At 41.6% G+C, this 12,522-nt stretch overlaps 1 protein-coding gene across 1 annotated transcript in view; it reads right to left on the reverse strand.

The window, feature by feature from the left end:
* Pkhd1 (PKHD1 ciliary IPT domain containing fibrocystin/polyductin) overlaps positions 1-12,522 on the reverse strand; it is a 380,278-nt gene that overhangs the window by 332,884 nt on the left and 34,872 nt on the right. The window contains exons 19-20 of the mRNA XM_038343811.1: positions 7,610-7,829; positions 738-888 (exon numbers count right to left, since the gene is read on the reverse strand). Of these exons, the coding sequence (XP_038199739.1) occupies positions 738-888; positions 7,610-7,829 (371 nt within the window). The remainder of the gene's footprint in view (positions 1-737; positions 889-7,609; positions 7,830-12,522) is intronic.

Consider the following 12,522-nt stretch of genomic DNA (forward strand, 5'->3'; position numbering starts at 1 on the left):
AAGGGAGTAGGTGCTCAATAAATATTATTTTTGGTCTGCGTACAGAGAGAAGCCTGGGGAGCTGTAAGAGATTATCTGATACATTTCCAAAGAACTCTTAGCCTCTGATTTCAGTTCTCAAAAACTCCTTTGGGAGGCTGTGGAATCTCTCACTGGGGACTTACAGTGCACAGAATCAGGAGAGCCACTTGGAGAGAGTGGTTCGGGTAGATGCATTGAGACTGAGAGGCCAGATCAAAGGGCCTCTGGCCCTTCTTGTTTCTAACTTCCCAGGATCTCCTCTGAGGCTGACGTTCACACTCCTCTTTCCCCACAGAACAGACCTGAACCAGATAGACAGGCGACACTCCTGCTAGCTGAAGATGGCTGAGTGATTTGGAAGCCTCCCAGAAGGGCCTGGTTAAATTGTAGGCTATTTGTTTTATCAAGAAATAAAGCACAGGAACCTCCTTTCTAACATGCATGCAGAAATCAGGACAAAATGCTGTAGAGGTTATCTGTTCAGAATTCTGCCTCACAGAAGGCAGGCAGGGCTCATTTATTTTGGAGAAAATATATGATTAACCATAGTTAACTATAAATTCAGATGCTAAGCATTGGATCAGCTCCTCAAAGTCTGAGAGCATTTAATATTATATATCGCTGCCATTTGGACTAAATTGTTTTTTTAATGTACACAATATTACAAATTTAATTTGAGCTGTTTGAATCAGTCTGTAAAAAAGATTTGATTATACCTGAGTGTTCTGGCCCCGGCTTTTCTGTATTTCAGTAATCTTGGCGATAATTGGCTGATTAGGCGTCTCGCACTCCATCTCTGCCTCAGTTTCCATGGTAATGTTACAGGAGCTATTATAGATGAGAACTTCATCTCTTTCCACTTTAGGGCTGAAACAAGAGGGGAGGTTAAATGGGGTGTCATCAATCTTAATGAAATGCAATTATTTTTACTCTTATTAATCATTGCAAGCCATTAGCTTGTGGCAACTAGAGGCCACCATTTGTCAAATTTTGCAAATTTCTGTAATTTTGTTTCCATTGTTTTATTGTTTATTTGTTTTTCCTTTATCTGCTCACCCAGCAGAGAGAATGCACACAGTTAAATATCCTTCGCTGAGGCCTTTCTTCCTTTCCAAATTAGGCGCATGAGCATCTGCTTCCCAGACCCCACCTAGCAAGCAGCTCTTTGAGGTGGAAAAATGGAAGCAAAACCTGAGCTGAGTTTCTTTATTTTGTCTGGGGCTTTTTTTTTCTTATCCTGTACCTCTTCCTGGTCTTACTCACACTTAGTGTTGGGGGAAAGAATTGCCTGAATCCCTTCAGGGCAGATGGAGAAATTGGAAAACCCTCACAACTGGCTAACTGGTCCCTAATTCCAAACTGTGAAAAAAAAATGAGCTCATTTAGGTTTTCAATTCCCTCTCCCCAGCTGATGGCAACGAGGCTCTGTTGCTAGCAGTCGAACATTAACTTAGTAAATTAATTAAACTTACTTAACAGCCCAGACTAAGGAGATTCGATATATGTACCAGTTATATCCCAGACATTCACTTTACACAGTCTTTTTGCTTTAAAAAGAGAAGACAGACTGGATTACCATTGGAAATCCACAGCACAGAGTTAGAGAGAGTCTAAAAATATGCAGTCTAGAGGAACTGTGGATATTAGAGAGCAGCATCCCCAACAGGTGTGATATTTATTCAAGAATAATCCTGGCTTTAGGCATTGTTGCAACTAACTCAAAGATTATTAGTAATAATAATGCATGATGTCTCATACTTCCCTGCAATTTTATATGCAAGGTCTGGTTTCAGTCTGTAAATTAGGCAGAGGTATGAAGTAGGTAACCCAAAGAGATCGGAGGGATTTGCATAAAGCCAAACCACAAATTTATTCAGTGTCAGGATCAGAACTGGGATGTTATGCTTCCTATGCTGGGCCCTCAGGTTTGCAGGCGCTGACTGAACATCAGCCAGAAAGATGGCAGATCCCAAAGGAGGATCAGAAGGAGCATCAGGAAGGACAAAGGTCCCTGGCAGGGAGACTATAAATCATGTCAAACTCTAGCTTCCTTCTTGAAATCAACGTCAAAATGGTTTCTCAGACAATTTGCTAGAAATGATGATTGTATTTACCTAGCAAAGACACAGCTTCCATAACGACTGTGTCCTAGACCTACCGAGTGTCAATGGTATTTTAACATCACACCACCCAGAGTTAACAGAGACTTTAGGATAACCACCGGGGTTCTGAGCTCCTTTAATCAGAAACCCACAGCCCATGGCACCTAGCACTGTTCTTTTGCATGTATGATGTTGACTTGAAGATGTAAGGATTTCCAGGTCTCTGCACTCCAATGACTTGAGGTTTCACTGTATGCAGTCAGTGGAGGCTGGGGGCAGCCTTCACATACAAAGGTATGAAAGCAGGTGAATTATAATAGATTGCCAGAAGAGATCCTTATCTTTCATATGACAATAAAGAGCGCCCTCACCAAACTTTATTTTCCTTTTTATAAAATACTAAGAATCTAGCACCTATCTTTGTAGAGGTGGTGGAGAATTGAGTACAAGGAAGTATGTGGGATGACTGAAACAGAACCCAGTATACAATAAGTGCCCAATATAATAAATGTAGCGCTTGCTCTAGTTTGGGTAGCAGTGATGTTAGTTAGGCATATTATGGTTGAGATGTTGTAGTCCACATTCAACTCTAAATATTTCACCTCACTTATTTGAGCCCATGTTTCAAATACATTGTAAATTCTATGCCATCATCTAACTAGTAAAACCACCCTCCAGGATGCAGATGGAATCCATGGGTAAATATAACACGTTTCTTCCTGAAATGTAGCATCAGATCTAAAACAACAAAAAAATAGACCTGGTAAAAAGCTCACAGTGGGAGGTCATGGGTTTTAGTGTGGAACACATGGTTATTTTAAAAAATGGTCAAGGGATCAAACGGCCTTCTACCCATTTATTTTTGCACTGATATGTGTTGCTCTCAGCATTGGTCGCAGAGGGTAGTGAGTAGTTAGTTTGGAGGTTCATAACTAGTCAAAGTGCTAAGAATAAATGAGTCTAGGTACTCAGCTATAAGTGAGTCCTTTATAACAACCTCCCTCCACTCAAAGTCCAGGGAACATCCCAAAACACGGGGTAGAAAGACAGTAAGAACCAGAGATGGCACATAAGAACTCATGGGAAATGCGACCATCTGCACAAGATAAAACCCATCAAAATTCCAGCAAGGATAGGGGAGGGGCTTCTAGAGCCCCGCCTCTAGCTGAGCAGCTATGGGAAGTGACTCAGTGAGGAGTACGGCTGCCGGAGTGTTGCCTGTTTCCATGAACAACCCCACACCTATACATGGATGGTTAAAAACAATTGGGTTTAGTGGTTTATTTATTTTAAAAAGGAAAAGAATGTAATTTGGCTCCTCTCCAGGCTGGATAACTAAGACTTCTGCATGGGAAATGTTTGGCTATTCAGAGATGAAAGTCTTATTTCCTTTTTAGTCCACCAAGTTTAATGGGGCATCACATTGGTTTGCCCGCTTTCATATTCCAAAGAACAAATACATTCTTTTCAGTTTTCGGAGGGTGACCCTTGTAATTATAGGGGGGCTTGTCTTGAGGTTATCTTTATCTATTGAGCATGGCACTTTAGGGAGTATATTTGGCAGATCATGAGTAAGATTGTCTCTTCAACAATTACTGTTATTGGAATAAACTTTAATTTCATCTCATATTTTAAAAAAATAGGAAATGTGATAGAGTTCCCTGGGGAACTGGAGAGAGTTCGGGGTGGATATGACCAAAATATATTGTACATGCTTATGAAATTTCTAAAGAATAAATTTAAAATTATTAAAAATAGAATAGAGAAGACTAAAATGCTATGTAATATTTGAAAATGTGGAGATTAAACATAGAAAAACAAAATGGATTTTACAAATAGCCGCCTTCAAAGCACTGTGAGGCTTTCAGGCCTTCATGAGGCTGAGCAAGTACAACTTTTCTCCTTCTTTCCTTCTATTTATTTTTCTGCTGTTGGGTTGGAGGAGATTCTTAGACTATTTTGTGAAGGACCCCTGCCATGTTTACATCATAAATCACTTGTAACCCTACCGGAAAGAAATGTTGTGAGTTGGCTCCCAGACTTTTATTTCTGAGGGCTCATAAGCCAGCTAATTAATAACCCCTCCTACAGTGTTGTCAGGGATAATGTCAAGCTGGGTTGTCTGAATTCCCATAATCCTCCATTTCTCATTGTTAATTGGGAAAATGGTTACCCATCATCCCTCTCTTCATTGGCCTCTATGACAAAACTTTGAGTAAGTGATGTAAGCCACTCTGGCCTCCTTTTGTTCGCCTGTTACCAACGTACTATCTTCTCTCTTTAGGTTCATCTGTTCTGGAGGGTTAGCCCTCTTTCTGGTAGCTTAGTGTTTTGTTTTGCTTTGTTTTGTTTTGTTTTTTAACTTGTTTCTGATTAATTCACTAGAAATTTTTGTCATTTAAAAGCCATTGCTAAAAGTGGCAGCAAAGCCATTATATCTGAAATAGACCTTCCAGGCAGGCAGATCCTAAGACTGATCACCCAGTGTTATAAAGTGAGCCCCTGTATCAAAGAAACAAAAACAAAACTAGATTTTAAATTAAAAAACTTCAAAGTTTGGCAAACACTATTATTCCATGCTTTCTTTCACATGAATTTTTATGAATGGGTAGAGTAGATCAGATTTTTTAAAAATTGAAATATATAAATAAACTGAGATATCAACAAATATATAGATACTAAGATGACTATAGATATAAAAGCATATTCATAAATAGTTAAGGGAATGTGGTGAAAATGTTTCATCCAAGCAGTGGTAAGTAGACTCTTCATCTATTGCTCTTTCCGTTGATATCATCAGATTCGAAAGAGAACAGGTAATAAGGTCCTGCATTCTTTGGCATGAGTAGTAAAAGTCTCTTTGGGAACTCTCTTTCTCCACTTTAGCAGAACTTGCTTTGCATAGCTCTGGCTTCTCTTCCCACAGGCATCTCCACCATGGCTTTCATCACAGATGCTGACAGACGACACTGGACCAAGTGCACTGTGAGCCAAGTGCCTCAGGCTCCACCACTCCCAATATTGTCAGGGGTTCACTGTAGACCCTGGACAGGGACTTCTTCTTCACTTAATGGAGAATTTAGAGTCCTTCATGGCCTTCCCATACCTCCTAGAGAACTTTCCTTTTCTCCCTAGAGTCATGTTACTTTCTTCTCACTCTGCTTCTGCTTAGCTGGCCTCTGACCAGGTCATAAAACTCTATGGTAACTTTGTCTTTGCAGCCTCCAATACTTGACTTTCCACAGTGGCACCTTCTCTTCTTAGAAATGCTCCTCTAAGCAGGATGCCTAAAGAGTCTGAGTCCTTTATAAGTTTATAACACTCATCAAGCACGACCACTATGTCTGCTGTCTTCCTACCACTTAAGGTTGTTGACACTTGTATCCTAGAATCATTGAGTTTCTAGACCTGACACAACACCTACACCTAGACCACAGAAGTACTCACTAAAAGATGAATGGCAGGTGGTGGTCTAGTAGGGCAGTAGATGGGTAGATGGAAGGACGCACAGGGCACAGTTTTATCACAGACACATCTATCTTTGCCAAATGACATAAGGCCCAATATTAGTTCCATCAAGGAGATACAGCACCTAATGGAAGAGGGTTCTGTGAAGAAACCCTGGAAAGTAGTACTCTATGTTCTCAACCAGAACCTTTTTGAGAAGTGGGCCAGCTATATGCTGCATGATTCCCTTAATGTCCCTTGCAGAGTTTATTGTGTGTCTTCTAGTTGTTAAATCAGCATATGTTGCACAAAGAAAGACATATAAACTAAATGAAATGAACACTAGCAACAGTCTAGTCACCAAGAGGCAGACACTTGGGAGGTTTTTCCAAGTGTCTGTTTGTGTGCAAACACACAATGCACAGAGAAGGAAGAGTTTCCTCTTTGGGGTCTGTGATTTTTATTTTCAAGGACATTGTAAGCATTTTCTACTAAACACTCTACAGCATGACTTTGGAGTCTCTTAGTGCCATGGCCTTTGGATGGATTATTGAACTCATTTCAGCTATTAACTTTAAAGAGCATCACTTTGTCAACCATACACTGCTCTCTGCTTTTCTAAAATAAATTACTAAAATAAATTTCTGGGATGCTGAGTACGTGGAATTCTGTGGGTTTGATCAATAATTTAACAAACTATCTTCTGCAGATCACACCTGTTTTCCTACTAGTCACCAAGAGTCGTGTGTGTTTCCCCTGCCCTCTTCAGCATGAAGTGTAGATTATGTTTAAGTCAAAGAGCTCTGAATTCTAGTTCAATAAATACACTTTGGCATGCTGCAATAGCCAGAGTACTGAGCAAGATTCTCAGTATGTTGAAACTATACTTATAGGTACACGGTACACGTTGCAATGGGGGTCTGAGACATGGTTTCTTCAGCCACCTCTGATACTGAAGAGGAGACCGTGGAAGAATCCAAGAGCACTATTTAGGAAATGCAAGCCAAGCCCCCTGAATCAGTGGCACAGAATCTGTGGACATGGTAGTGAGATCTGAGACCCTGCTTCACCTGACCACAGACTCCACGCCCTCACCTCCCATAATCCCTTTCGGAAGCATGTCATGTCCTTCAAGGGGGGGCTGCAATCAAGGGAGAGCTTCTTTTCCTCTGACTGACCACAAATCGCTGGTGGAAAGTTCCCACCAAGACAGACTGCTCAGAACCTCACAATGTCAGACAGCCGTGGAAAGGACTAGTTAGTTCCGCCACTGGAGAACTGGTCGTGTTTGGTTTTATATCTTAATGAGGAAATCGGTCTCCATTAAAAAGTCAGTTTTAACCATTCTATCCAGATGAGCAATAAAGACACAAGGCAATATTTGGTGGTAAGATATCAGCCTGCAATGGAACTGAACTACTGACAGGAATTAAGGCCATGCAAACTAACCAGAATGTTCACTTTTTTAAAAATTGGGTTAGAAAGTGGTCGAATCTAGAAAGTCGTATGATTACTTGTTATATTTTTTTCTTTTTAAAATCTCCAAGTTCTTAGGAGTTTGTGGCCTCTAAACCCCAGATCTAGAGTATTTCTGGGGCATAACCCCCCCACTTCTTTTGAATAAACATTGTGCAATCTGCCAGATTTCTCTAAGATTTTTTTTCATACTTGTGAATCTGTTTGGAAAGAAAAGAAAAAAGGAGAGGGGGGAAAGCCTTCTGTTTTTCATAACGTCTAATCTTTCTCCCCATTGGCATGCGCCAGATGGCGCGCTGGATCGGAAGATAAATATTAAAATCTAAGCAAGAACAAAGTGAGCTGTTTACTGGGTATATCTTTCAGATGTTCTCCTGAGCACTTGAAAAAGACAGAGATGCTTTGATATGAAGGTTGGCTGGAATCCATGATGGAATGGCCCCTCTGAAAGAGTTGGACGCCCGTAGGCCAAATCCACCCTGCCTGTGCTTTCTGCCGGCTCTGTGGATCCCAGTGGCCAAAAGTGGTGGGAAAGTCAAAGAGGACATGAAAGATGGAGCTACCTGAGAAAGAGGCCTGAGAAGGGTGGGGAGGCTGGCTCTGCCCGGTGATCTGGTGCTAAGAGACACTGGGGACTCTCTTCACAGCAGTAGAGGTAAGGCCAGGAGCCAGGCAGTCTCTTTGTCCCTATGGTGATGGTCAAATCGCAGCGCAAGTAGGTGTGGCCGCTGACTTCACAGCTGTCTTCTGCGTGCCTCAGGTCACACAGGGAAGCCAAGGACACTGGAAAAAGTCAGCACGAGTTTAGCTAAACCTGTGGAAAGAACTCAAAATCTCATGTCATTTCTGGAATGATGCGTTCTTTGACCTAGAAAAATAAAATATTCGATTCATTTCTCAAAAAACAAAAAAAGAGATGCATTGTCAACCAATGCAGATATGAACAAAGTTTTCTCTAAGGTGTCTCCAAAGAGAAAAGCTTGTGGGTACAAGGTCAACTTGAAAAGAAACTACCGTCTTATTTTCCAAAGCAATTTCTGTATTCCTGCTTTCTAAATTTGTGTTCTCACTATTCCACACAGTTGGTGGCACTTGAGGTTTGTCAGACCCCCAACTTTTCCTTATGATAAAGAGCACAGTGTCCCATGGCAGCTTTAATTCACATTTGTATCCTTACTTTTTATTTTGAGAAATGTTTACATCTAATTATAATTCAAGTCTCTCCTGTGAAGTTCCTGTTCTTGTCATGTGACTATTTTTCAACTTCGAAACTTCATCTTTTTCCTGTTGGTCCGGAATTCTAGGGTCCTCTAAAAGTTATTGTTACCTCCCCCAAGTTTGTGGCTAGACTTCTCCCTGTCTTTATGGAACTCCTTGCTTAACAGAACTCTCTCTGTATTATAATGACCAGTAATATTTCACAAGGTAGAAAAGTGAACGTTTTGCCCCCTTTCTCTCTGGGACAAGGAAGAGATGTAAAAGCAACACCGAGGCAGGCATGATCCCAGCATTCAGCAAAGAAAGGCATCAGGTCAGTCGGTGACTCTGGGACCAGTCGGGTCCATGCAGTGGGCTAGCTGCCGGCCGACCAGAGTTCCACAGTCAAACTCCAGTTCTCCAACAAAAAGAACATAAAATGACTTGGAAGAACAAATGTCTTCTGGTGCGGTGTTTCCATAGGAACTGCCTGAAAAACCTCTCTGGCTTGCTATGTCAGCAGCTAGCCTGTCCTCACAGGTCCCCAACAAACATGACCGAGACCTTCAGGACTGAAGCTATGATTGCCTGCCTCCTCACAGCGCTGACAGCAAGGACCACATGAGGTAAATACTGAGAGCAGAATTTGCAGTTATGCCATCACACCAAATGCTATTATTGTTGCTATTACATTCCAAAGCACCCGACACCGAGGACATTCTCTGGGCCTGTGTTTTGAATGAATAATTGCAATCAAAATGACTGACAGCAGGATTCTCGTGTGGGGAGACAAAACATGAGAACTTTCTAGTTCATAAGCCCCAAGGCAAATAAAAACAGGCTCAACACCTATAAAATAATGAATTCATTATAGGTGATTAAGTGGATGCAAATTGACAAGGTGGATTATGAAAAGCACCCAAGGCTGGGGATCAAAATCCATGGGTCTTATTCAGAGTTCTGCCACTAAATAGCTCTGTGCCCTTAATCGCTTTAGCTCTTCATGCCTCATGGAAAAGTTAAAGTTTCCATGAAAAAGTCATTTGGCATAATCCAAGTAAATGTAAAAAACCTGAAGATCAAAGATCTTGAGCATTTTTAAACAAAAATGAAATATGAAATTCATAGGTGGATGTTTCAGCACCCTTCATATGGAAAAGTATTAGTTGGCTAGAAGTGTAATTTGGGGCAGTCAAGATAGATGACCCCGAAAGCAGCAAAGGAACTTTTCTCATCTCTATCTTTAATTCCCCATCATTCTCTAAAAAGGAAACACATTCGTACCATGGCATTGGAACAAGCAAACTGTAATTAGGAAAGTTTGCATCCTAAGACATTTATCTGTAATCTGGGATCGGAAACATCCCTCTATCACGCAAAATCAAACTGAAACTATTTCAAACCAATGGACGGAACTCAAAGTGACCTTGCTAAATTTGAGAAGTTAACAAAAAATAAACAAACAGAAGACCAAATGAAAAGCGTGAGGCAGTGAACTGCAGGAGAAGGAAGCCATGTAAGCAGGAAGAGAGTCTAGAGCTGTGCACTGTCTGTTTAGAAACACAGAAGCACGCTTGCCACATGCATGTACCTAAACATGCTAATGCACACACTAATGCATGCATACATACTATGCATGTGCACTCAATGCGCACACCGAGGCACATGATTTGCATACATGAACACAAACGTGAATGCTGTATAGAAATTTTTTCTGAGATAAAATATTTCATCCTCCAGGCAAGCTCATTAACTCAGAAAATAACTACTAAAAAACTTAGGAAGTCCCTGAAACTGACAAGTCCCCTGATCATGCATTAATAGTAGGACTGCAGAGAGACACTTTCAGGCAAGGTGAGCCTCCTGGAAGAGGCAGAGACCAGTAGAACTCCCTGAAGACTCTGTTTCTGCAAGTAAGCCCTCACCTACACTACTGTGAATAACCCCAATGAAACTGTTTGGTTCACCAAACTAGACCTGAATGGTATGTGTACCTGGACTGTCAGAGGTTCCGTGTCTGGGGTGAGGAGGCATTAGTTCATCTCTCTCCTACTCCCATAGAAATAGCATCACACAGCACATACACATATACCATAGGCATCCATGCTCACCGCATGTGTACACACACAGAGAGAGAGGTGGGGGAGGGAGCAGTGTTTAACAGAAAGCACTATGATCTTAATAATAGGCAGAAATTGGTGATGACCCCAGGGTGTCTAAACCACAAGCTGTCTATCTGGTTTTGGAGCTTTCGATAGGCAACAGTGTAGGAAACCAGAGAAGAAACATCAAAATATTTCTGTATAAAGTTTCAGACAACATGAATCCTGACAATCTACATGTCTAACAAATTCACAGGCAATGCTGCAAAAGTGGCTCCAGGGCACAGGTGCACTCCGCTGTCTTAGCACACGAGCACAGGGCAACGTTCCAAAGGCCATTGGCTGGTTAACACTGGAACGGTTCAGGAGGGCAGAGCTAGTGATGTAGAAAGATGGGTTCTCTGAGAATGGCAGCCTGGATACAGGCGTGAGGACTGCTCCTCTGACATCTCTGAAAGAAAGAGATTTCCAAAGATGCTGATTCTACGCAATCCTTTAAAGCAAGAGAATCCAGATGAACCATAACAGTTTCACAAGCACCAGTCCCTTAGCCATATTATGTCTATTCCAGGAACACCTGTCATAGGAAGAAATGAAAATGCAATTTTACACACAGCATTTGCTTTAGAAGCTTCAGAAGGCTCCAGAGTCCCCACACCTCCACCTGAATGTAAGGAACTCTGGAGTAGGTGCTCACAGACCATAAGAATAAGGGTCTTTTTAAAGTTATTCTTTTTTAAAACTAAAAAGGAATTTGCGTTTGTGTAATTGATGAGTGTTTGGTGACACCTAGTGGCCATGATAAGACTTACAGCCTTTAATTACCGTATTGCTCCTTTCAAAATACAAATAGTTGATTCTCAATTTCTAAAATTTAAAAAAATACTTTATGATATAGCAACTTAATATTTCCAATGTGAATTATCAAACTTATAATACCAAAAATTTACCTGATCCTGATCACTTCATTGATTTTTTTTCTCAGTACTCCTGGTTAAGGTTCAATGTTTTAAGATAACCAAGGAGTTCCAAAGTTTATTAACTCATGAGAAAGTTTTCAAAAGAAAAAAACCTGAAGAGACTCTCCTTGTTCCCCCAGCTGCAGCCTCTCTTCTCCAGTGTCCACACCTGCTGTGGATCCCCGAAATCATCATACCCCACCCCTTCCCACCCCTGCCACTGTGTACCAGCCCCCAACTCAGGCAGAAACCCCCTGCTCAACCACAGGCCACAACTGCCTGAAGACCAGCTATCCCACCACAGCAGGCGCTAAGGATTCCAACATAGCCGAAAGCACAAGAAACAAACCTTAAAACCAACTATAAGTAGATGATAGAGGTTCTTAAAGAGGAAAGGAATAAATGATGTAAGAAAATTGAAATAACACCCTCTATCCTATCAGACTACCATGGATTAAGGCTAGATAACAACGGAGAGGGAGCCCTCACTTGACACTTGCTGGATGGCCAGGAACCAGGGGCTGGATGGCCCAGAGACCTAGAATAGAACCAAACATGACTCACAAAAAACAAAAAGAAAAGAAAGAAGTCAATGAAATGACTCCAAATGATATTCTACTATACTCATAGATTGGTGACTAGCCCCATCATCAACAGAGAGACTTCATCCAGCAATAGTTGGGAACAGAACAGAAGCAGAGACCCACGGCCAGAGCTCAGGGAACACCATGGAAGAGAGGGAAGAAAGATTGTAGGAGTCAGAGAGGTCAAGGACACCAGAGAGCATGGGCCGTAGAATCAACTAAGCAGGCCTCACGTGGTCTCACAGAATAAAGCAGCAGACATGGAACCTACGTGGGTCTGCACTAGGTTCTTTTGCGCCTATGTTACGATTGACTGTGTAGCTTGGTTTTGGTGAGATGCCTAACAATGTGAGTAGGTGCATCTCTGACTCTCAGGCGTGCTTTGGGGAGCTCTTCCTTCTGTTGGATTACCTTGTCCAGCCTAGATACGAGGGCTTTTGTTTTGCTTTTTATCTTGTTTCGTCATGTTTGGTTGTTGTCTCTAGGAGGCTTGCTTTTTTTTCTGAAGGGAAACAGGGAGAGTGGATCTGGAGGAGAAGGTGAGTAAGGGAGATGGGGGAGAAGTAGAAGAAGGAGAAACTGTGGTAGGGATGCAATGTATGAGAGAATCTAGTTTCAACTGGGAAAAAAAAAC

Source organism: Arvicola amphibius, chromosome 9 (assembly GCF_903992535.2).
Source record: "Arvicola amphibius chromosome 9, mArvAmp1.2, whole genome shotgun sequence".
NCBI lineage: Eukaryota > Metazoa > Chordata > Mammalia > Rodentia > Cricetidae > Arvicola > Arvicola amphibius.